Genomic DNA, 27,070 nt, shown 5'->3' on the forward strand with positions numbered 1-27,070 from the left:
GAATTTAAATGTTTAGAACGATGCCTCTAATGATGTCTAATAATGTTATATATATATTCATCAAAATCAAATTGTCATCAAGGCCCATGAGGGCCAAATGGTCCTCCACGATGGGGATGAAAAAAATGGAAAAATAAAAGAAAAAATGCTTGTTTTTGATAATTATTGAATCAGTTGGATAATTATCAGGTTTGAATCTGTATTTTATACAGTCCAATGCTAAACACCCACAACGTAGCTCGGCAGGACCCATACACTTCTAAACAGGGATTTTAATGTTAAATTATTTTGAACTATCTAGTTGAAAGTTGGAAGGAGATTTGAGGTAAGTTTGGGGTCGCAAGCACACAGTGAAGGCAGTTTTCAGCCACCAGAGGGATCACTGACTCGACCAATGATCACCCCTGACCACTAGGTCTGGGACTTTTTGACCCAGACCTAAACAGGCGGTCCCACAGAACAGTATTTGACTTTTTTTTTCCTAAAAAAGAAATTGAAATGACCAGAATCCCTAAAAGATATCCCAGGAAGCCACATGTCTTTGATCGAAATAGACATGTTTTTACACATTTTCTAAGTATTGATTCATAAATTCTGTTTTTTTGTATGTTATTGTATGATATACTTTTTATCTGTGGATTGTGAATAGACTATGTTTGTTATGTTCAAGTAACCCAAAACAAAAGTTATTTTGGCCTATTAGTTCAAATTAGAATGTTACCAATATATATTTCTTGTAGGCCTATGGTTTTTTTGGGTGGCAGTAGGTGGGGCCCATAAATAGTATAGCACCGGGGCCCTTAATGACTTACTTACGCCACTGTCAACTTGCCATATCTTTTGACGATGAAAGGTCACAGTGACCGTTCAGACTTTTTATCCTACTGATTGGCAGCCATTTCATTAACCAATCAGTGTGGTTTATGACGACTAAACGGTGACACTGTAACTGTAACTGAACTTAGTTCAATGGAATTATATAAATGCTACAGCCATTGAGGACGGACCAGAGTTTTAAATAGATCATTTGTAGATTTGAAATCCCCAATAAAAAAATATGTCTCACAGACTATTTGGCAAGGCTTCTTTTTTATTTCACAAATAGGTGCCCTTTAAAATACATCCATTGTTCAGTTATAATTAGGTTATATGCTCCATGGTGGTGCAACTAATTCAGTTTGGCCCAAGCTGAACAAGAACACCTGAACTCCCCTGTCTGCTATACGTAGCAAGGACTCCATCTGTTGGTGCAGAGTTCACACTTTACCCTGAAGCTAATGGAGTGCACTTGCACTCCATTAGAGTGGGAAACCTAATGGGTCTAACAAGACCCATTAGGTTTCACATACAACACTGGTCTTCTTGAGGCTTAAAACAAACATGATCATCAGGAGAAAGTCTGTCACATTCCCCCAAGGTGTCACTAAACAGGGACATTCCAACAGATACAGAGAAACAGGATGTGAATTGATTTTTCCCATTACATAATTACCACAAGTAATTGTAATGGCACACCTAGCCATGCTCCTCATCATAAATATTACCCTGCCATTGATTTCCAACCATAACATGATGTTGCTTGCTTAAAATACATGGACCATTTGCAGACTTTGTAGCACAATGGGTCAAGATTTTTTTTATTCAGCAAATATTGTAGATTGTAGAAAGATTGAGCTAGCTCTGATTGGCTGACTCAAACGGGATCTAGAAAGCTTATATGTTGGGTCTTAAGGTTGCTTCTCTTGCTGGAGTAGTAAACTACGGATGTGTTTTCTGTGTATTTGTCAGTAATGAACAGCAACTCCAATATCAGAGTGAAGGCCATCCATATGATATAAAAGTGTCCAACATAAGATAATGCGATTCCCTAACCTGTCACTAGAGGATCTCGGTGTCTTTAATAATTTTAATCCCCTCGCCTGTGTCCCTCACTGTGGCTTATCTGTACTGTGTGCCATTTCTTAATGTTATGTTATCTGACTTTTTATGTCTTTGATCATACAGCAGCAGTCATCCAGAAAGACAAGGGAGATGAGAGGAGAGCAAAAGAGTTTAGGGAGAGGTAGTTCATTCTGGATGACTTATCCAAGTCTTTTTAATACATGGAGCAGGAGATGTTACACATTTGTGAGACTCTGAACTAGGCACGGAACTAGGAAGAAGATGACTGAGTGTGTAGCCACCAATGCATCATGGGAAAATATTCCAGGAAAGTCTAGGTTTTAAAAGCTTGCTTTGGGCCACTTCATGGTTCCAAAATCAGGTCAGCTGACACAAAAAGATCAGTGTAAAACGAACTCAGGCCTCTTAAACTGTGGAACACACACAGGGAATGTTTTACAAAATAGACAAAAGGTGTTTTTGTTTTGTTTTAAATCTTTATTACAAACGATATACATGCACCATATAGTTCAGGGGGATTAGATGGAAGAGGCCTAACTAGTCAGTAATTCATGTTCCTCCTTCGTTTATCATAGTGGATGTTCATCAACACCCAGGCCTTCAATAAATACCTTGTAACATCATGACTCTCTAAATTTAAACCAATGGGTTTTCGCACAGGTGCAGTGAGTATAGTATAGTTAAGCAGTGTATAGCTGGAGATCCCTCGGTCCTCATGGGGGAGGACATGCAGGTTGACTCCTGAACATCTCAGATTCCACCCAGTGAGGAATTAAGATGACAATCAAACATGAAATGATCATCTCTTTTATAAAGTGGATCTTGAAAACACTAGATCAAACTAGAACCGAACAAAACAAGACCTCTAAATCCCTTACAAGACTTAAACATATTGAATATATTAAACTATTTAATGATGAAAAAAAAACAAATTAAGGCAGAGCTCCTTAACCTAACGTGTATATTATATTTATGGGAGCAAGAGGGGGCATCAACATGTAAGCCTACATGTAACGTTCAAGACAACTCCCGTCTTTAAGGTAGGACATTTGCATATCATTTTAGACGTTGGGTATCGTAGGAAGAATACAATTGTTATATTATCTGCCAACACACGATTTTAATTTTTTTTTTCTCTTATCTCTACGCAGTAACCCCGTGATGCCAATCAATCATAATAAATAAAACATTTGGAGAATGAACGAGTTGTTTTGAACACATTGTTGTTGTTTTGAAACATCATTGTTTATGACGCGCTGTGCAATCCACGGAGCTGTACCTCAAACACGACAGCCGTATTTATCTCTTCCAGTTTATTACTTCATCCAGTACAGCCCAGGATATCAGAAACACAAAAACAAAACCAAAAAACGGTAAACATGATTGTGCTTATAAAGTACTGTCGTCTTAGTGCCACCATTTTGACCTGCCATTTCAGAATCAAACTACACAGCAGCTCCTGCTCAGCCTCCTGAAGCGAAGCACGGGAATTGGAGCGTGGCCATACAAGCACTTCTTAAAAGAGACTAGAGGCAGAGGGAGCAGGCTCCGGTATTGTTAATCCCTCATGTCTTCAACACCTGCTTCTCCCACACTCTTTATTGCTTGACAACACGGGATGCTCTTAAGTTGTCCCACCTTCGAATTTTCTTTTCCACCACTTCCAAAAAACGATTTTGATTCTGCCATACCTCTGGATGTTTGATTGCGTATACGAAGGAGGCTGTATTGTTAAACAGGGCCAGTCATGCACATCATTCACTTCATGTCATTGAAGATCAAATATCATGTTTTAAAAAGCACAGAATGGCCAAATTACAAAAACATCAAAATCACTGAATAGAATAAATAAATGCATAAAACGCCAAGAAGCAGAATGGAGTTTGATAAATCAGGAATCATCCAAGCAGACATTAGTTTAGTTATCACCCTTCAAATAGGGCAGCCAGGTTTAGTGCTGTTTAAGACTATGTAAAGGAAGCAGACATGCTTGGTATGTCGTTTGTTTTTTAAGTTATTATGAAGATGGCTGCATAATATCAATATGCAAAATAAATACTACCTTCTTCCGAGTCCTCTCTTTCAGTGAGTTGAGATTCACAAGATGCAGAAGAGGTCACAATGGTGTGTAGAGAGATGAATTAAACAATAACACACCAAGGTCTACGTCACAATGTGCTGTCATGCTGTGCTTTTGTCCAGGTAACTCTGGTGTCAGGATGAACAGTCTCAAGATAATAGTCTTTGTTCAGTCAATACATCTTTAAAAGTGAATTTCTTTTTTTTGTATGAATGAAATCAGCCCTTTTTTTCCTTCCGCCAGGCTTCATATTAGGTCTTGCTGAACACTTTTCCAAAAGGCTATATGTTGTTGTACATGTTTAAGGATTCTATCCCACAACAAAACGTTTGAAAAGCCACTGGTGACTGTGAGCTAACTCTACATGTGGAATGGATTCAGAGGTCTCGCAGTAGAGAAGGGATGAGAGTTTGTTCTTTTTTTATGATGATGATGATGATGAATAAGATTACTTCACAACCCCCAGGCGATGAAGGTCAGAGCCCACGGTAACAGTCCACCTCCCACAGAGTAGCAGCAGTTGTCCGGGGAGCCATCAGTCCGAGAGGAAAGGGAGACACCATGCTTGAGTCCCACTCGTAATACAAATCTCTTATTCAAGAAACAAACCTCTTGTGGAATTTCTCCGTCAACTTTGAGATTATTTGTTTTTTTAAGCAATCCATCTCCGGGTAGGATCCATCAGTCCCAGACAAAAACAACCTTTTAATGACAAAATGAAAAAAATAAATAAAATAGTAATAGGTCTCTTGTGCAGGCACGAAACCTCATTATTTGCTGACTTCTGCTAGAGCCGGGGTTTGTGTCTCCTCGATCCCCGCCTTTGCTGCCTCCTCCCTCGCTGCTGCCTCCTCCTCCTTCTTCTTCTTCTTCTTCTCGTCGTCCTTGAAGAACAGGAGGGGGAACATGCCCAGGATGCAGCCGATGCCCACGCCAATCCCCTTACCCTGAACACAGGAGGAGAGGGGTTCACACAGCCTGCGTTGGGGCGCGCACCATGGCACAGATACAAGCTGTGTTTGATAGGTTACTGCACACTTCGGCTTTTCTTTTGCTGCCATCTAAAGTTGGAAATTAAGTGTGCTAAAAAGAAAAAGGCATTGGTGACGTTGATCTAGATTGTTTAGTTTACTGTCTTTTTCAATCATATGTTTTACAGGATTAAACGTGGACAGATTATATCTAATAATAGCTAATGAACACAAATACAACAGAAGACACCACACCTTAAGTTACAGCTTAAGAGCTTTTTTTTCCTAGTAGCCTAGTACTTTTCAAAATGATTCAAAAAGTCTACTTTTACAAGAACACAGCCATGAGTTAATATTAACTTCAATTAAAATTCAGAACTGCATAGGAACAGTCGTACTTTCATATCATGTTGCAGATCCTAATTAAACCAGCTGAATGACAGTGTACACTGTAGCACTAGCAAAGTCACACCATGTTAGAAACGTAAGCTTTTTCCTTTTCTGGCATAATGAACACCTGGGTACAAGGGCACTGTTCTCATTCTGTCCAAGAACTCATTTTGATGTTTTAAATGCCTTGCACACGTTTAATATCCTGTACATGTTAGTTTCAACTGCTCTAAAGTATCAGAACCTACTGCCTACTTTCATGACCTTTAATGACTTCCACTGTTCCACTGTGACTTCCTGCCTGTCAAGCAGCAATAGCAGCTATTGCTGCTTGACATGCAGCTATTGCTCAAGCAGCTATTGCTGCTTGACAGGGCATCAGCCGGTTCTCATTTAACTGAGAATACCATGAGGAGAATGTGATTGTTTTCCCAAAAATGGTAGGTTTTTAGATATTATAGACATTGTATGTATAGTGTATGAATTATACTATTTGCATTTATTTGTAAGTATGCATTTTATTTATTTGTGCTGTTTGTGTATTAATCCTGTATTTTCTCAGTGATACTAAATTACCCAGGAGACATCAAACGCAGTAGCCAGTGAGCTCACATGGAACTAAGCCAATCAGAAGGAGCCTGCACCAACAATGCGGCGGGAGCAGCCCCAGATGTTTATCAACTTTAGTTAGGAGGTGGGCTCATTTTAAGGGGGCTCTGCGACACTCATGACTGTCACTACACCTCCCTTCTGAACCCTCATCCTCTAATATTAATCTATTCTTTCACATATTGTTTTCCGTTAGTCTCTCCTTTTACTTTTAACTCTGCCTGCTATCCTGATTATTTTATTCACCTTTTTAGTATTTTAGTATTTTGTTCTTATGCCCTACATTTGATCAATTCAATTATTTACTATTATTAATAAAAGATATTGAACTCATATTCACTTTTTCACTTCAGTTTATTTTGATTCGAATAAGCCGAATAAGCCTTGGGGGCATGGCATTGAGAAAAAAAGAAGAAGAAAAAAAACAGAATTAAAAAAAAGGACCTAGAAATGTACCAAAAAAACATCAAGAAATAAGCACTCGAACTGAGGGCAAACCGGAAAGAGCCGGAGACTCGACGAGAGCTCGACGACGCACGGTACTCACGGCGTGGGAGCTGACTCTCGTCTGCCACATGTCGGCCTGCTTGGGGTTCAGGTCGGGGATCTGCATGCCCAGCCGACAGGCCAGCACCTCCACATAACCTGCCAGGCTACGGAGACCAGACACACAGAGGAGGAGGGGGAGTGGGAGAGTGATTAATGAGAGAACGTGTTATGAGTGATAGCGCGCCTAAGCCGTCACTTCTCGACACCGACAAAGGCGAAACAGAAAAAACCTTAAGCACACACACGTCAATCCTACTATGGATAGACTCAATAGATACACACAATGTATATTTTAGAAATGTGAGGTTTGCGATAAGCTACAACATAATGTCATCAAATGGCTGACATTTACAATAATAGAATATAATGTACCATAATAATAATAATAGTGAGCGTTAAGAGTGTTTCTCTAACTGGCTGATGAATAGGTATTAAAGTGCCTCTATGAAAAACACAAAATATACTCAAATTGTAATATGTTAGGCAGGCATGCACATCCCTCAAACACACACACACACGCAATTTAATTTCAGAGTGCCGCAAACTAAAAGCAGCAATGGAAACGGAGGCGAGGCGAGGGCTCCAACAGCTGGTCCACTCGTGGCCCCGGCCTGTGGGGCTGACACTTTGAATGCCGACGTTCCAAACAGCGTGACGTCTTTCCCCGCGGTGCACATGGCACTAAGTTAACAATCAGGGGCCTCACTAACAACCCAACGCACAGCTGCCCTCATGAATATTGATATTGGAGAATAGATGCCATCTCGGGCGGGATTAGCTCAGGAGGTAAAGTGGGTTGGCTGGTAACCGCAAGGTTGCTGGTTCGATCCCCGGCTCCTCCTAGAGTGTCGTGGTGTCCCTGAGCAAGACGCCTCACCCTACTTGCTCGTGAAGAGCTGGCTGTTGCCCTGCGTGGTTGACTCCGCCGTCGGTGTGTGAATGTGTGCATGAATGGGTGAATGTCAGTCAACACTATAACGCGCTTTGGATGAAAGCGCTATATAAATGAGGACCATTTATCTCTCGTCTCCCCCCCAACCCCCAGCAACTGAGACGGATACACAGGGATGCACGCATGAAAAGGATAGAGACACGTCCATCAAGGTTGTTATCGAGTCTAAGTATAACAATAAACCGTCAGAGAGCGAGTGAAGAAAACAATGGTAGATCAGCTTGCACTGTTCGAGTCGTATTTATGCCGTCTGCACAGATAAACAGAAGCAAGACACACTACTTAAACAGATAAGTGTGCTGAACGGAAATGTACTTAGCTTCCAAGAAACCATCTCCGATACGTCTAGCAGCAACCGATAGGGTATATGTGCGTATAGGTGTTCAGTGTTCCGTGTGGACCGCTGAGGAGTACTAGGAGGTGACCCCCCCCTCTCCTCTACAGAAGCACTGGGCTGTATCATTAATGTCTGGCTCAACGTCCAAGGGGGGGGTGGACGATGTCTTTATTAGATGCCTGCCCACAACCACACCGTTAGCATACTGCATAACCAAACAGTTCACACAGTCCTCAATCACACAACAACCATACCAGTACCACACCTCAGATCGCACAACCACAAACCGTACTTCAACAACACCACAAGCACACCACTCCCATACTTCAACCACACAAGAACCTCCACCACTACCACAAACATTACCGCAACCACACTCTAACAACACCGCTTATAACTCAATCTCACAACCAGTCCATAAGCCCACCACAGCCATACCACAACAACACACCAACCAGAATCCATGCCAGGACATCACAACCATACCACAGCCAGTCGCATCCAAGCGCGCCGCAATACAAACATGAATTCCTAACCAACAAGATAGTGTGGGGTGGTAAGCTCACACATGCTATTTCCTCATGATTAAAAGGAAGACCATTATCATTACCATTATTATTTCATGGGCTGTAAGTGGGCGGACTGGAGTGCTACTACTTGAGTGGCCTCACACAGACGTGGTTTACGGCGTTGGGCACAGCACGATACACCATTACATAAAGGAGCGTTAATGTGGAAAAAAACAGCAGGCTAGCAGACACACGCATTAAAAGATGAAATGTTATACTGGCCGCAATTGCAGGCGAATGTTCTTGCTTACTTTCCCACTGATTGGTGTCTATACAAGTCGCCCCCTGGAGGGAGATCATATTGGCTTGTTTCTTGAATCCACGTTCAAATATTGTGTTGGCTCTGGGTGTGGATATTAACTCTGATTGTTACATAGCGGAGGGAGAGAGTGAAGACGGGCTCAACGATACACAACTTTATCATCAACGGAGAAGGCTGCTGGATCATTCATTGCAATGATGATGAATCAGACACAAACAAACACACACACACACACACATACAGTATGCATACACACACACACACACACACACACACACACACACACACACACACACACACACACACACACACACAGACCCAGACACACACACACACACACACACACACACACACACACACACACACACACACTCACACTCACACATCATTTGCAGAAAACAGTGTGAAGCCCAACTGTGGCTTTGATACATTTCGCCAAATATCTCAGAAACCCGAAGCTGAGACACAGACGAAAGTATCGACTCAAATTCCATCTCCTAACTTATGAGCAGTTAGAAGTCCATGGGTGGGATTTGTTTGAGGTATCGTACGGATTTAAAATGGTGCAGTCTGAAGCTTAACATTGAAGCCAGTTATTGCAGTTTGGCATCAGCGGTCAGCATAATACCTTCAGGGTGGAAAGGGGAGAGTGGGCACCTTTCTCTGTATATATATGCAAAATATTCCCCAGGTCGACTGCTGGTTGGGTCTCAATTAAACAAATATCAATGCAATATGTTCACATGCTGGAATTACATGGAACACAAGATCCAAAAATGCTCAAATACGCATACATGCCCAAATACTTTATTTCCATTTCAGTAGGATATAAAGGACATTTAATGCATAATGTGTCGTTTTTGGATGGCCAGCTGGAGATGTGCAATACCTTAAATCGTTGCACTGAGTTTAGCTGCCCCCAAACCATAACCCTACTTTGAAGGCCTAGCCTATATTTTGGTCCATATTTGATTAGATACATTCAGGGCACCACACAGATATTGAGAGGGTAATCCACCCCTGTATTAATATAGTTGTTATTTGTTTTTTTAACCTCAGAGGGTACTGAAATCACAAATTTATTTTAAACTCTCATATTTGAAGTGAAACACTAAGGGCCCTATCTTGCACCCAGCGCAATTGACTTTATACACAGACGCATGTATCGTTGCTAGTTTGCACCTGGTGCAAAGCTGATTTTCCCCCGCAGCAAACAGGTGCCACTACACTTGCGCCTGGAGAGGTGCGTCGGCGAAAAGTAGAGGCATGTTCTGGCGCAAATGATACTTGGTGCTATTTTAGTGATCTAAAAATTGCTCCAATGCAATTGCGCTACTGACCGAAAAATTCCTGGTTAAACTGCACCAGCGGATAGCACAGTTGGTGTTGCTATTTTGACGTGCCATGGCAGTTCGGAATTGCAACGTACGCTTACACACACGTAGGCTATACACAGCACAAACATGCAAACGATTAGCCTGATTTAAATATTATGCAGTCAAAGATTGTTCATATGTGTGAAACTGCATAGAAATAGCATGTGGATTGTGGAAACATTTTTTACATACAGCGGTAAGTTGTACTTTTAAATCAATGCATCTGCAAACACCGTACAGCAAACACATATTTTCTTGACACAGACATCATGTACAAGCCCATAACTTTTAGGATTGTGAGTATTTGATCGTGAGAAAGTAACAAACATAGTTTTACCACGAGTGAGTGTTTAAAAGAATGAATGAATGCGGGTGATGCTTGGCGTGCGTGTGTGTGCACACCCATCTGTTTAAACACAGGCAAACTAAACACGTAACACATAATACAGTCCATGGCGATGTATATTAACGGGGGGAAACATGCATATTATGAACACATGTCGATAACGATAATGTATACAATACTGGTAACAAACAATATTTGTTAATGTATTGCCGCATATCATTAAATAGACCCACAGTTGTGGCCACAGGACCGCGTCCGTATATCATATATGTGTTAAGTTATCTTTGCCGCAATTTACATGACGACTCAGTGTTTCTGAAGTTGGAGAAGAAAACGCTATTCCAATTGGAATAATTGCAACATCATAATAGCAACATCATCATAGAGCCGCCCACAAAGCTACTTCCGTTCTGCGCTAAAACACATGCGCTAAATAGGGCCAAAAGTGTGGTTTACTGAAAATAAAAAATACTCAACACCCCAAGCAGCCGCTTAGTTCGCTTATACCTCGGGCCGGCCCTGTGTGTGGGTGTGTTATTCGTGGTTTTATTTAGCTTAAAAAAATAAGACCATGAATAAGTAGACACTCTCGACGAGTGTCTACTGTCTACTATCATGGATTATCGTAGACGAGGAGAGATCAATTGGTTAGACAGTTGCGCAGAAGAACCAGCAGGGGGCAGTGTGGGGGTATTATGCTTTCATTACGAGACAGACTCATGAATATAAAGGCCATGAAGTGTCATAAATCCATCTTCTTAACCTGCGCGTCTCCTGGGGTTACAGGGTGGTCAGGGGCAGCGGAGAGGGGGATGACCGGAACAACGATGACATTTGGAAACAGCGCCATGAGATGTCGATTTCCCAGCCCTGTTCCAGCTGTGGCCCGCTAATTAACGGGCGCACCCTGGAGCTTGTTTTCTACCTTGAGGCTCACGCGAGAGTCCGGTGGAGACGGAGGGTTTTCCACCAGCCGTGCAACAGGAGTCCCGGCATTTACGCTCACAGAATGCTATAGTTCATGTAGAAAACTTTGAATGAATACGCTACATCGTCGTTTCACAATTGTTTTGAAAGAACATCTTTTTCAAACGTTCGTAATATTAGAAAAAATATTATAAAGTAATATTTTGGTCAAATATATTTTTGAGATTCAATCAAACAAAAAAAACTAAACGATGACAGATCAGTTAATTAAAGGCCAAAGCATCGTCAAATTTATGCAAACTACAGAAGTGGAACAAATGATCGCCGGGGGGTGAAATCTGGTCTCTGGGGCCCCATGGGTGGCTCTCATGACTCGAGTCTTGTCATCTCGTCGCTCCTCTAATCTAGTCCGACCTCCAAGGACTCTGGTTCACCTGGGGATCTGCGGCCTGACATGATGGATGGGCCCTGCGACCGTCCGCAGACATCACGACGCACAGCCCTGCATACCGATCATAGTGGGTCCACTACAGGCCTACAGGCCCTCTTTTGGATTTAATGTTTAACAATATTTAGGACCATTCTCATCCTTAAAACACAAATTGTTGTCGTTTTGTCGTCGGCTGGCATGATGAATAATTCAACAATTGATTGCGGTGGGTGAGAGACTTGGATACTCCCTCTGGCCTCACACGCACGCACGCACACGCACACACACACACACACACACACACACACACACACACAGACACACACGCGCACACACACACACGCTGTCTCTCTCTCTCTCCCTCTTTCTTTCTCACACACACACACACACACACACACACACACACACACACACACACTTGAGTTGAGGAGCCACATTAATCCAGCAAATTGCGGTGTATGAAGAGACTCCTACGTACTGGTCGTGGGAAGGCCTAATGGACCTCCATCCAGCAAGAGCATCCACGCAATAAGCCCCTTCTGATTTATACCGGCAATACCGCAAGGGCAAACAGGTCTGTTGGTGTATGCCGTTAGGTCTAGGTCTACTCTAGGCTGTCTGTCTGTCTGGTAGCTCTGAGGTTAGAGTGTGTGCGTGTGTCTTACCCCAGTCCTGCAAGATCTGACACCAGGTTACCCAGGGCAGCAGCTAGAGAGAGAGAGAGAGAGAGAGAGAGAGAGAGAGAGAGAGAGAGAGAGAGAGAGAGAGAGAGAGAGAGAGAGAGAGAGAGAGAAGAGAGAGAGAGAGGTACAGAGAAAGAGAAAGAGAGGGAGAGAGAACAATAAACAGGATTACAGAACGGCTAACTAAGTTGTGTGTGCTGTGAGTGAATCCAGACAGGAAACAAGTCATTGTTTATCATTTTGAAATTTAGTTTTAGACTTAGTCTCTAACCTTCACAATTTAATCAAGACCCAGGCATTGATGTAGATGCAAGATTCAATTAGGTGTTTAAAGTGATTTCCAGAGAATCCAGCCTGCTCTGATTAAATAAAGTGGTTTGTTCACTATATACTTTAATGAATCTCTATACATCACTTATTTAAATCAGTACTTTGTTTCTAAGGTGTCTAGTCTATATATATATATATGTATGTACATAGATAAAATATGAGAGAAAGAACGTCTGAAATTATCAAAATTCAAGAAAACCCCATAAAACATCAAGTCACAAGACTCAATCAACAAGAGCTCAAAGTGTTCCTAGAAAACTCTGCATGTCTGAATGCATCCATAAGCCCAAGCAGTCTAAGTGGCACAGTCAGTGGCAGAGATGCTGTGGTCTGGAAGAGTGTCGTGCACATCCTCCCACCTGGCAACCTGACCCGTTGTTGAAGAATCTAGCATTGGCCTCCTGGGAAATGGCTAGCATCAATGCTAATAAAGCTCCTTCAGTACTGGGGGAGTTAATGGAGGAGGTTAGCTCGGGTATGCAGTCTGGAGCTAACCTCCAGCCCACTAAGTCGTGTGTGAAGACATCGGCGACAGACATGCAGACAGGTGGATGGGTGGAATAAAAGGTGGAGAAAATCCCTACTCGGAGTACCAAGTGTCTGGAAACTTTTGGACTGGTGTAGATTAGTTAGCGAACACGTACATTTTCTTTATCTACGCCCCAAAGGCTTAGTTAAATCTAAATCTTACCTTTGGGAATTGGGGAAAAAAATCAAAGAATGAAGTGAGAGCGAAGACACCGGGTGGTATCTCTTGGCTCTTATCCTTCTCTCTTCTAAACACACGCTACACCCACACCAAATGAAATGTTCTAATTGAAATGCAGATGAGTTCTAGCAGCTGGTGCAGTCCTCTCTCTCTCTCTCTCTCTCTCTGTCTCTCTGTCTGTCTCTGTCTCGTTGTCTGGCCCAGGTAGTCCCGTTTCTTTTCCCTGCTGTGGAACCGTGAATCCCCAGCAGATGCTAAAAGCTAAAAATAAAGACTTTGAATCTTAAGTGTAAAATCTGATAAAAGTGTAGATTGTACTGTGTGAATAGTAAAAGAAAAATACACATAACTGTAGAGGCTCAACCACAATCAATACATCATCCGGTAAGTGAGTGGGCATGATCTATGGGACCGATAACCAATAGCCAGAGACCTTTCAGTGAGTGTTTTCTCACTAGTAATCACCTTCAAGCCGGCCAGGGTTGTCTGGCTTGAGGGCTTTGACTCAGCGGCGTGTCTGATTCAATCGAAACCTACAACTAGCCGAGCAAAACACTGACACACACACACAAACACAATTTGAGGAGTAATGGGAGTGTCTCATGACAGTTTCCCAGAGTGAACAGTGGGACATTTAACTCGGTTAGATGACTCCATCACTCGCACTGATCAAATGGTGAGGGGAGAGAACCAGATGGAGACAGAACTACTTCCATCCTTCTCCTGCCTTTTGGTCCTTTTAAACAACACACGGTTGGTAACAGTGGCGGCTGCTGGTCTTTCAAAGAGGGGAAGCTCATTTTCGGCCTACATCATATAAATTGTCAATTTATGTATATGTAAATGATGCTCTCTGTTCCTTTTCAAGGAAATGCTCTGTCATACCAACTAGCTGTCTTTTCCAGTGACTTGACCAGTGTCCTCTCAATGGCCAGCAGAGCTAGGCTGCTTAAAGGGCCTTGGTCCATTGTGTTACAGGTGTAGGACTTGAGCCACTTTAAACTGGAGAAGCTCCTTTCTACACCTGCAGATGTAGCTCCAATTGTTGCCACTAATGAGAACAGTTTGTAAAGCTGAGGCATTGCACTGTCTTTAAGGAACACCAAGAAATCACACAGCTTTCCCCTGTCACCCTGCAAGTCCTGATCTGAGGACTTGCTCAGGACTTGAAGTTCAGACCTCAGGCTCCCTGAATCAAAGTGATGGCCAACTACCAAAACTATATTAAACTTGAACAAGGAAATGTAGGAAATGTAATTATGTTAAACTGAAGCAAGGAATTGTGTGAATAAGTGTATGAAATGTACAATGAAAATTGTACAGCAATTTCGCCAAGCAAATATCAAGAAATAGGTTGCAGTTCGTCTTTCGACTCGCTTGCAAAATCCGCAATGGGACTGAGAAATTAAGAGAGCTCCGGCGAATTTTTATAGTTCAAAATCGCTGTCAATCAAACGGCAACTCAGTCTTTCGCAGACCCTCGAATCATCACACAGAAGCCCAGCTTCCAGGCCAGCTGACTCCCCCATAGACCTCTGAAGAATAAGTCCCGCCTCCGAGTCTCCGGTTCCCTTGGTCAAATGTCTATGGAAAATAACATGGGGTTTTTGAATGATCGTACATAACAAACTATGTAGGTGGCGAAGAAGTAAAAGCTGCGTCACGTTTTGAACTACACACATTTTCCATCTAGTTTCGACTGGCTTTTTGGATTGTCGGTGCTGTTAAAGTAGTAAACGATTATAAATGCTATTTTAATTTTTTTTTTTTTTTGAGAAATCGCCACTGGTTGGTAGGTAGGTTGGCATTTAAGTGAGAAACACCTCAGCCACAAATAAATAAACCGGGCAGCTAACAAAAACACTTAAGAGTTGTTTGTCGACTGGATGGATTGTATTGTGCTTGTTGCTGCCCAGTAAAAACAAATTCATGATACTATAAATAACAGTCTCTGTATTAACAAATGGTGGTGCAGTTCTATTGCTCATTATAACCAAGTGCTGTCAGGGGCAGATTGAAACACACAATCAACTTAATATAATGAAAGAAAATGAGCTTTAGCAACAGCACATTATCTTTGCACAAAATCTATTTTGTAATTTGATTGTACAATGAGCCCGTGAGGATATGATTGGGTCAAACCAGGCAAGTGGGTCTATGCGTGTGCTTGTGTGTGTCTATGTGTGTGTGTGTGTGTGTGTGTGTGTGTGTGTGTGCTTCTTTGTGTACGTGTATGGGTGGGTCTGTGTGTGTGTCTGTGCCTGTTATCTTTGCACCATAGGCTGTGAGGACATGATTAGGTCCAACCAGCGGAATGGGTCTATGTGTGGGTCTGTATGTGCTTTTTTGTTTATGTGTGTTTGTGTGTGTGTCTCAGTGTGTGCGCGTCTGTGTGTGCGTGCGTGTGTGTGCGTGTGACCTGCAGAAGTAACAGAACATAAGTTGAATGTTTTCAGTGGAAGAGATTTCCACTTCATGCTTCACTCTTCTCATTTTTTTTTCCATCAGCCATTCATTGTTCAGCTTCTCGACCGTCCGACCGTATGTCTCCCATCCCTGGCTTTATTTATGAACGAAAGTGATGAAAAATATATAAGCCATTGTTCTCTGGTTTTCTCTGCAAATCCCCCTTTGTTAACTCCCTGATGAGGCAATAAGCTCTAGATTAGTTCTTCTTCGATTGGCTAAAAGCCCGCTATTCAACGAACATAGCAGTTAGTATATTTCAGTATATGGCTGACTGCTGTTCAAGACCGTCCATCTCTGCACAACTGTGTGACTGAATGATTGCACAGTTGTACTTATTGGTTTGCAGGAGTGGTTATTTCCTGAAAAAGCCAAACCATCAGCAGATACGTTCCCTGTGTGTTATGGCTTCATGGTTTTGGTCATTTGGCAAGAAAAACTAACAAAAACCTCCAAAACAGATGATGATAGATGATGTGAATCTGGATTTCACCACCTTTCGATTTTATAACTAGCAATACAGGGATTGGATATTAAATCCGATAAACCATAGGGGATGACATTCCATAACCCTGAGCCACTAGCAAACTAATGTATTCATGAGGATGGAGATGAAAATAAGGTGTAAATCCATGCAGGGGATCTGGAGGAACCAGGCCAGATTTAAAGACTTAAAGATCCCGAGCAAGAACCCACTGAAAATCGTCAACAATTTTCACCAAAGTTTTCTACCAGTGCTCGTCTGTCGATTCCAATAACTAAGCGCTCAATCGAAATACGTTGGCTCTCCTCTGTTATTGCACCCTGACCATAAGCCTCCACTTCCAATAAGCCTCCATACCTGCCTTATTGGTAACCTAGCTCTATCACACCCATGACATTCAAACGCTCATCTTTAAAGCCATCCCCCTCTGTAGGCCAGTTCTACCGCTGGAGAGTTGGAATGCAGAACACAAAATGTAAAGGATTGCAGATCGGGAATTGAAGTCTAAAGTGATAGCCCTCTCCATTCAATGGCGTACTCAATCAGTGGCGGTGGGAGTCACAGATCAACAATAAACCCTGATGTTAAATGGGCTGGCGTTTGTGCCCCAGAGCTCATCATGTCTGTGTCAACGACTGGCTGTAAGCTTTCGCTAAAGAATGGAGTCAATAATCCACTTAGTCTGAATTCTATAGAGTATTTCTCCCCCGCAATGAAAAAAAACAATACGATAACTCTGTGGGACAGTGTGTGAGATTACAGTTGTCTACTTCTTTTCCACAAACAAATTGTCCACTGGTCCTAGAAAAATTCTTTCAGATATTAATATTAAGAAAAAATAGACCACTCTCTTGCCACTTAAACTGAACTTCACCACTTCACGTCAAATGCCCAAGGGTGTACTGCAGCTGAGTGCTACTATGAAGTGTGAATCCTTAAGAACGATCCATTGACTATAATATTATTTAGATAATGTAACACAGTATTATGAATGCGGTTATCTTACCTGCCATAGTTGAAATGCCAAGGATCACTCCAATAGACAGCTCAATCTGAGTGCCCTGGGGAAATACAAACAAACAAAGGGACAGTTAATTATGACGAGCAAACACTCAAACACACACACGTACGCACACGCACACACACACACACACACACACACACACGCACACGCACACGCACACGCACACACACACTCATTGAGATCACATTGGCTTCATTCAAATGCAGTTCATTCGATGATATCTAAATATGTTGTTTCATTAAAATGGATTCTGTTTGTTTTACTGTTCCGCTCTTCCACATGTCACAGCGGGATCAGCCCTTACTCTTTCTGAGCACCCAGAAGACGAGGGCATTCAAAATAAGAGAATGCAATCAACGTCAGGCTTCGTTAGGCTTCCTATTCTGTTCCGGTGGCATTTCAACAGGTCTCACTAAGTGCTCTGTGCAGACAGACTCGTACCTACAATCTGGAAATCATGCATCAACTACATTCTGCCCCAGTTCTGCAGTGGGAGCGGGGGGCCTGCTGAAATGGGCCCACCTGCGCCCCATTTCATTCTACTTGGGTGTATTTCACTTGGAAGTGTCTGGCTCGTACTTACAGATGCTTTTATCCACAGCAACTTACAGCGGTTCATACACACATTCACACACTGACGACGGAATCAGCCATGCAAGGCGACAGCCAGCTCATCAGGAGCAGTTAGGGTTAGGTGTCTTGCTGGGCAATACACGTCACACAGATAGATTTATGGCACATGATTGATTAGTGTCTGAATTCCCCCAATACTGATTCCTCCCTAAATAGTTCACTATATGCTGTTAACTAGCAAGCGAATTAACAAGTGAGCCGATTCGGGCACTGAACAATTGTCATCATCACTTCTACTGCTTTTGTGTCCACTGAGCCCAAACACCTTCATAAGTAGTTGATCAAACATGATAAATAAACAGCAAGGTGTGTGTCGGTATGTGTGTGTGTGTGTGAGAGTGTGTGTGTGTGTGTGTGTGTGTGTGTGTGTGTGTGTGTGTGTGTGTGTGTGTGTGTGTGTGTATGTATGTATGTGTGTGTGTGTGTGTGTTAAATCCGTACTCTCCTCGAACTCATCTGCGCCGTTGCAACAAGTGTGTATCACGTTGTTATAAACTGATTAATTTGCCAGATTAATCGACCGATGTTTGCTGATATGTTAGGCTGTTATGCTAATTAGGTTCCCACCCGTGGTACATGAAACGTGATTTGACAAACAGATGCGTGGGGACTGTTTGTCAGCGAGGATGATTTGCGGTGCGGCGGAGCTCAGCAGACAGTTTACATGGGGTCTCAGAAGGAGAACACTATGAGGAGACTAATGGAGACAGAAGGGCTGAGTAATCCTAACGAGAGGCTCACTGAGGAAATAAAGAGACCAGTCTGCGCGCACATGAAGGAGGCGTGGGCGGGCGTGCCGCCATAATGAGAGGCACCGGGGGTAAGAGATCAAACTGAATGAGCAGAGGGGAGAAGACAAAAGATCCAGCCGCTCTTTTTGTTCTCTAAATGGCTCCGGGCTTCTGTGTCGCCGCCGGTGAACACCGAGGTGCTGAGCTGAGTGGGACGGGGGGGCGCGCCCGGGCCGAGAGCACACCAGGAGTTGAGATACTTACAGCCACAATCATGATGGCATTGTCCAGGAATCCAAAGCCCACGAAGGGAATTGCATTGTGCAGCAGAACTGAAAGGAAAGGTCAAGCACATTGAAATCCACATTAAAAATAGCAATAGCAATATATATTTCTATATATATCTATGTATAAAAAGCCGTATTTAATGTCAAAACAGAACAGGAGTAGAAGTCGGAGCAGGTAAACGTATTGGAGATTTTTGGTGAAGGTAACCATAGCAACAGAGGAGGCACGTTGCCCTTGTGGCGGTTCAACGGAAAATGTCTCTGTGAGAACTTGATTAATTTGGTCTCTGGAGTTGTTCCAGTTCAGGAAAGTTAACACAGCATGAGGTCCCCCCCCCCCCCTCTCTCTCTCTCTCTCTCTCTCTCTCTCTCTCTCTCTCTCTCTCTCTCTCTCTCTCTCTCTCTCTCCCTCTGAACTAGAGGTGTGTGTGAAGAGGAGATAACTGAAAAGTCTGAAAACAAACACAGGGTATTGTAAACTCTTGGGAAAGTGATCTAATCATCTGAACAAGTTAAACACGTCACTATGAGATGTGTTCATGCCAGAAGTGTGTGTGTGTGTAATTGGATTGTTTATGAGGTTTGAAGCCTGGATTAACATAATATTAAACAGAGATTCTGATAACAACACAAGCAGCTTATGCAATGCAGCTCATAAAGTTGTGTTTCAGTTATTCATCACTCACAATGAATAATGAGCATCGGTGTTGCTTACAACTGGTGGAAGGCATTAAAATATCATTACAGAAACCAACATCATTCAAGCTTGTAAAAGCCTGAAGAAAAGTTGTCAGTTAATACTTGGGGCCAATTAATTTGTAAAAGTTAACCGACTCTTCAAATGGGCAGCTGGTCTACCCTAAGAAATAATATATGGGCCTTGGCAAAATGTAAGGAAAACTCAAGTACACACAGGAAATATACGTTTAAAAACAGGAACAAAAACTTTAGCAATAGTATTGTTAATGGGGTTTACAGAGGCAAGTGACTTGGTTAGATGAAAGATCATTATGGGTTCAATGTGTAGGATGCTGTTGCCTAACCTCAAAGAAAAGCCAATATTAAGATGAATCGAAACATTTCCTTACGTTATTGACACTTTTTGTAACAATACTATTTAACATGTAGTTTCAACCCTAAACTATAAATAAATCCACTAACGACAACCAACACTGCAGAGCTCCGGGAAAGGTTGGTGATCTGTCTTCTTACCGTATCTCAACTGGGCCCGGGTTGGTGGCGCTACCTCCAGCTGTCCTGAAAAATGGAGAGAGAGAGAGAGAGAGAGAGAGAGAGGAAGAGCAGGCAGAGAAGAAGAAAGGGAGAGAGAGAGAGAGGTAGAGCGGGAGAGCATCCATTAAAAACCTGGGTGTCACCTGTTCTGTTTAGGTTGTCTGGGTGTCAGCGGGGGGGTGGGGGGGGGGCTGGTAGGAAAGTCAATTTAAATGTCACTTTTAACAACCCAGTCCTGAAATGGCAAAGCTGAAGACTCAAGGGTCTACTTGAAAGCGAGAGAGTTAAGAGTTTTAAAGAGAGAGATAAGAGAGAAAGACGAGGATCAAGAGAGATAAAGAGAGAGAGAGTTCAAGGGCTAAAGAGAGAGAGAGAGAGAGAGAGAGAGAGAGAGAGAGAGAGAGAGAGAGAGAGAGAGAGAGAGAGAGAGAGAGAAAGAGAGAGAGGTTGGATCAAGGTTTGAGCCCCTTTCCCTCCGTCCTTGTTCCCTTGTTCCCCAAACAGCCCAAAGAAGAAGCCTGTATCATGCCCGTCTAAACCCAGCTAACCTTCCCTCTCTACTGAACTATCCAACGGTCTAAGAGTTCAGCTCCACAGTGTAAGGGAGAATCGACATCAAAGGAGCAAAAAGCAGCGTAAGTGTGATTGTGTGTGGAGTGGACGCGTTAGTTTGTAAGGACACGTAATGGTATGAAGGCGTAAGTGCGTAAGGACGTCTTAAGTGTGTATTGACGAATGTAAGTGTCTTTGGACGCATGTAATGGAAGTGTGTAATGACATGAGGTCAGTGTATAATCACGTCTTAAGTGTGTGTGTAAGTGTGTGTGCGTTTGCATGGATGCAAACGTGCAAGAATGCGTCGTTAAGTAGACAGAACGGGAGATAGAACTGAGTACAAAGAAAAGAGCGTGTGTGAGACGAGGGATGAGGGAAAAAGAGTATCCAACCACACAACAACAGCACTAGATTCACCCAGAGCTACTGACAAAACAGATTTTAAGAATGACCATATGTGGTCATTTGAAACACCGGGAAAAAAAGACAAAAAGCCCTTTCTCCCCAAATCCACGAGTGTATTCCACCTCGGGATTGCAGCTGAGCTACAATTGTACAGATATTGATGTGCCAATGGGGGGGGTGATAAATCACAATTCAAAGCCTATTAGCTTTACCCATCCCTCGGGGGTAGCTCCTAAACCAGGCAGCCACGTTGGTCTGAAGTAGTAGAACCAAACCAAGACTCATATCGACGTCATAACGGGGTGACCGATTAACTTCCTTTCCGATGAAAGCACCTCATCGATCAGCAGCGTGGACACACAGGGGACTGAGTGAGGTGTGAGTGGACCAGAATTCACACAGCAGGTGGGGGGGGGGGGGGGGGGGTGGGGGGGGGGCAGTGAGGCTACAGCCACACAACACATGTATCTCCATTAACCTTTACAGGACGTGGGGATTCAATCGGGGTAGAAGTCTCGGGGAGATGGTCCAAGGAACACTGTCAGAGTTAAGGGGAGAGTGATCTATGGAGTGGGGAAGACTAGATTGAATCATGGCCACGCCCTTGATGGATTAAAGTTGGGGATGGAGATTCACTGAAGTTCCTGGCCCTCACACTAAACCTCAGGGGCCGAAGGCCTTCCACTGAGATTAAATGCTAGTGGCAGAACGCAGAATTGAGCTGGCACCCGATTTGTCTTTTTTGTTCAAAACCTTTAACCAAAGTTCGAGTTGAAAAGTTTTGCAGGACTTTGATCCTCAGATTCCACCAGTTTGCAGCACAACAGAGGGACCAAAGTTTACTCCTATGAGGATTACAGACGCTCAGCATGAATCTATTTAATACTAGTCTATGACGTGAGTCTGTATTTTCTTTGTACTGTTTCTCTGTATGGTTTGTGCTGCCGCCATGATGAAAGCAGACTAAATGCTAATAAATACCTGATACTACATATATTATATTACACCTCTGGGATATTAATACACCGCTGGGAGGGAGGACAACGCAGTGTCATCTGCATGAGTGTTGGCGTGACCGCCGTCGTATTAGTGCGGCTAAGGTCGTAATCACACGGATGAATGAACGTCGAACCTCTATGGAAGTCTGTAGAGGACACAGCAAAATACTGCTGACTGCTGCACACACCAACAGGCACATAAAGAACACACTCCACACGTCCTCATAGTGTTTAGATTCTTAAGTAAAGGCTTGACCTTTGTGGGAGATTTTAAAGCACGCTAATTTTAACTGATGATATTTACCACCTGCCCTCTGGGATGCAGGAAGGCGTTTGTTTGACTTTAGAAACATAATATATATAATTAGACATATAGACTTATTTTTGTCTCCTCAAAGGATTAATTGGAGCAAGAATGCTGAAAGGTTGAGTCGACTACGGCAGTGAATGGGAACAGTTTGTTGGCTAATTAGTCTCTCCAAAACACTAAAAGTTCATTAATGTCCATGAATGCTTTGGTGTGTGAGCAGGAGGACATTAAAGTCCCCTGGTATAGCTCCCAGGGGAGTCTAGGAAGCAGGCAACCATTGCAGTGAGACTGCAACAAGAAGTGGTATCTTTTTCACATTATGGGCCTATTTCTGCCATAAAACCCATAAAAGATGTTTGCAGGAGGGTTTTGTCTGCTTCTGTGTACACATGGAGACGGTTAAGCCTGCAAACACAGTATGTCCTTTCAACACAGTCTCTGTTGATTTGTTTGAAATTGTGTTGTAATAGATATTCATTCCTGTGAGCGATCTGCGGTCTGCTAGAGCTTACTCTAGCCGTGGGTCGATAATAACAATCATTAAATAATCGTAGTTCTAAGTTACCTAATCATAAACGACCATTATTCATGAACAGACAATGGGAGTGGCGTGAGAAGACACAAGGCAAATAAGACATACGATTGAAAAGGTTCTGAAAGGAAATACGTTTTTGACATTACATGTGATTAGACATCACTTCCTTTCTATTTTCCAGGAAAAATCAAGGCTCAGTTCTAATATAATAGAGATCTCCCCACAGAATGTAATCCACAATAGAGAGAGTCTGGGAAGGGCTACATATTTTTAGTTGAGTGTTCATATAATGGCCATTTAAAGCGATTTCTGCATGTAGAAATCGCTACCCATAATCCCTTTAAGAAGCAAAACACCACGTTTGGGTTTGTCCACCAGGACACTAGATAGCTGCACATATAATTAACAATTAATAATTATTTATTAACGGACAGATTGAATCTAGTACTCGAGATGTTGATAGTTGAAGTAAATAAAGTGAAGAAATGACAAGTCTATTATACAGAGAAACCGTGACACCTTATTCCTGCTTGTGGCCCTGCTCTTATATTCATTTGAATAACCTTTAGACATATTTTCATATATAACGTGTTTGCCCTGAACAGCCTGGGGCCACATGCTCATGACCATGGAATATTTAGGACTACCTCACTCACTCGAGCATACAAGGCAAAACACAATGCAAGCGGTGGAAAATGTGATATTAATATTTGATAACGTGAGAGCAGACACCATGGGGGACACCAAACCTTAGAGCCATTTTGATCAGACTGCATCTACGCATATTCTCATTTTCTGAGCGAATATGGTAGATATGGTGCCCCAGTACACCCACTCTCACACATTCTCTCCCAACTGGTTCCAGCAGAGGTGATGGCTACCAGCTAAGTGGAAACCAGTAGGGTCGAGTGTTCAACTTGAGAACAGCCAAATGATTTTTCTCAGTAAAGAGAAAAGAATCGTAGAGGTTTTCTTTTCTTTTATTTTGAAGCAGAATGAGTCAAAAAGAGGATCCCAGAGCTTAAAGTTCAATATCATTGTTTGTTTTACTGGGACTGGGCAGTGTTTGGTCAGTTACAGCGTTCTAGTGTCAGTGGGGTGCTAGACTCCAGGCCAGTGAGACAGAAACCATGTGGAAACAGAAGGAGACTGGTGATCACAAATCACAATACCATCTGGTTGCTATGGAAACTACGCCGACCAGAGAAACACTCTAAATCGCAGGGTCACACATGAATTAATCCTCTCGAGAGATGTAGACATCTTGATTGACTTGGGATCATTCCTAGTCTTACAATCTTAGGTTTGCTGTGCAAACCTACGACTTTAAAAGCTGTTTTCACCCACTTACACTTAATTGAATTGCCGCTCATTGTTGATTAAGAATTGGCACTTGGAAATTGGAAAAAAAATTGGCACTGCAAATCAGTTTTTTTTTTTTTTTAACGTATTGTGACATGATTATGCCAATCTGACTCAACTTAACCACAAACCCACACTTTTAAATCAAGAGATGTGAAGAATTATACAGCACCATCCATTGGAATTTGTGACATTTATATAAACAAATCTGTATTTGAACCAAAAATGGCAACACATTTCTCATATGCTCCACTAATTTAGCTAATTTCCATCAGCCAGTGCCAACACTTAGTGGTGGACAGCCACACCAACGTTATCAATCTTATGATGAGAGAGTCTGGCCTACTTTCTCGCCACAGTGGCCCTGGTGGTCCATAAATCATCCTGGCCCAGAATATCTCTGCTTTACCTCTCCCTCAATTCCATGCTACAGGACACATGCTGGTGAGTCACCGTCTAATCTCTGTTTTTTAATTAAAATCCATTTGAGTTAAAACATGGAGTGAACAGTTGGAACTCTGTTTTTTTTTTCCTCTCTCTGGCTGCCATGTTCTCTTAGAGAGCGACGATAACGGCAGCTGTCATGGACGGATGCTATTCCCTTTTCCGGAATAAACGATTTGTACTGAGTATTGATTTCCTTGTGTCTCATCCCCCCATCCCCCCTACCCATCCCCGGTCCAAGGAAACAAGAAAGAACAGGAATGGAGTGTCTTGAGGAGACACTAACGAGACGCTTAGTTGGCTCCTGAGGGCCCTGACAGAGGTTGTTTTAATATATGATTTGCTAATGATGAATTACATGACGACATATACACATATAGATCCATATATCCATACATCCATACATCAATACACACACAGACACACATATAGTGCTGGAAAACAGAAACACCAATCAGTCCCAGGCCACATGCTACGGCGTGTCTATCCCAAAATATGAATTTTGACTGATATTGAGGCTTACCTCTTTTGACTCATTTAGCAAGCCAGATGGCTTTTAAGAGGGCCGTTAATAGAGGATCGTCCCTGGGACTTTCATTTGAATTTCACATTAATAAATATACCATGCCTCATTTAGAAAATGGCATGTGTGACTGGCTTTGGGGTTTTCTGCTTCTTGATTAGAGTTCACTTTGCTGTAATTTTCCTCTCATGAGTCATTTCGTGACTTTTCTTTTTATGTTGGAACTTAATAATCAAGCCTTAATCCTAACACGTGGTGACACTTTTTAAATAAACTTATGATGTGTAATTCTCCAGGCTCCAGACAAAAAATGAGAAGCGCAACCTTTGACTGACTACTACTGACTGTGGGAAGGGTAAAGCTTACTGGGGGGGGGGGGGGGGGGGGGGAGTCGATATTTTACGATGGACATACTTCCCCAAACTTCTAAATGCAAATTGCTCGCTAAGCAATCTTCAGTTGAAGCAGTTTACTCAGCTTCCTACTGTCAAATTGAAAAAGGAATCTGCAATCCCACTGCATTTGCTGGCACAAGCACAAACACTATAGCTGCAAAACACATTTTAGATAGTCATTTTATGGAACCATACTGCAATGCAGCACCATATAGTGTCCAGTACATATATGTGTCTTATAAATATGGCTCAAGCATCGCTCCCTAGAGGCAATATTGATTTTTGGATCAATTTTTTTTTTCTTAGGACTGTCTTCACTAGAAATTATAGACACACATTTTCCCCTGATCTCCCTGCATTGCATAGACATAGTGTTCAGCTTTACTCGGGGGGATATATTAAACTTAAAAGAAAAATATCCGGGAAAAAAAAACAACCACTGATTTGATTTGATCACTCTGCTGTGTACAACCAGCCCTGAATATAAATAACAATACACAGCTCGCCTCCTCCCAAAGGCATTTTCAAACTCTGAAACATATAAAACATTCTTCACCAAGTCCTGAAATATGTTTTCCACAAAGACAAAATAAAGCGCCAGACCCAGAGACCCCTTGAAGCACGCAGACGGAGTGTATCGCGTTGCTCCGGCAATTAAGTTAAGCATTTTATTCATGTTGAGAGAGCGAGCAGACTGGCAGGGAGAAAAAGAAAGAGCGAGTGGGCAATCCCCCAAATACTAATTAGGCTTGCATGCCGGAGTCTCAAAACAGAAAAAAACACACAGAAATGATTCCCCATGAACCATCCCTCTAGTGCTCGGCTAACCAAAGAGGAAGCGAGAGAGGAAGTGAAGGTAGAAGGAGGAAGAAGGATTGGTTTCCTGATCTCGGCCTGAGGAACTCTTAAGAATGCTTGGTTTGATAAGATAAAAGAAAATTCAAGGCATTAATATTTTACTTGGGTAAAGTTGGAATTTACTGTTTGGTTTTATCATTTTCGAACACAGATTTCTCACAGTTCACAAGATAACGCGCAGATGTCAAAAACCAAGCTATACGGGTTGTACATAGTGATGTCACCTCGCAGTGACCGCCTCCATCCTGGAGGTATAGGTAGGTTTAGGTATGAATGGTATTATTTGTCATCAATTATGGACTTGTACTTGTACTTGAAACTGCCAATGTTTTTCAGGCGAGACATGCCATAACAAAGCCTAGGTTAGGGTATATTTATGTTTATTTTGGATTTTGCATCACAACA

General features: G+C 42.5%; 1 protein-coding gene across 2 annotated transcripts in view; it reads right to left on the reverse strand.

Annotated features, from left to right (window-relative positions):
- Window positions 1-2,358: 2,358 nt before the first annotated feature.
- Window positions 2,359-27,070, reverse strand: part of tmem65 (transmembrane protein 65) — a 37,094-nt gene continuing 12,382 nt past the window's right edge. For both annotated transcript variants that reach the window (XM_084471695.1, XM_084471694.1), the window contains 6 exons: window positions 20,260-20,304; window positions 19,025-19,092; window positions 17,379-17,433; window positions 12,366-12,408; window positions 6,500-6,605; window positions 2,359-4,929 (listed from right to left, as the gene is read on the reverse strand). In XM_084471695.1, the coding sequence (XP_084327821.1) occupies window positions 4,753-4,929; window positions 6,500-6,605; window positions 12,366-12,408; window positions 17,379-17,433; window positions 19,025-19,092; window positions 20,260-20,304 (494 nt within the window). In that variant the 3' untranslated portion in view covers window positions 2,359-4,752. The remainder of the gene's footprint in view (window positions 4,930-6,499; window positions 6,606-12,365; window positions 12,409-17,378; window positions 17,434-19,024; window positions 19,093-20,259; window positions 20,305-27,070) is intronic.

This window comes from Micromesistius poutassou (assembly GCF_964030765.1).
Source record: "Micromesistius poutassou genome assembly, chromosome: 8".
Classification (NCBI taxonomy): domain Eukaryota; kingdom Metazoa; phylum Chordata; class Actinopteri; order Gadiformes; family Gadidae; genus Micromesistius; species Micromesistius poutassou.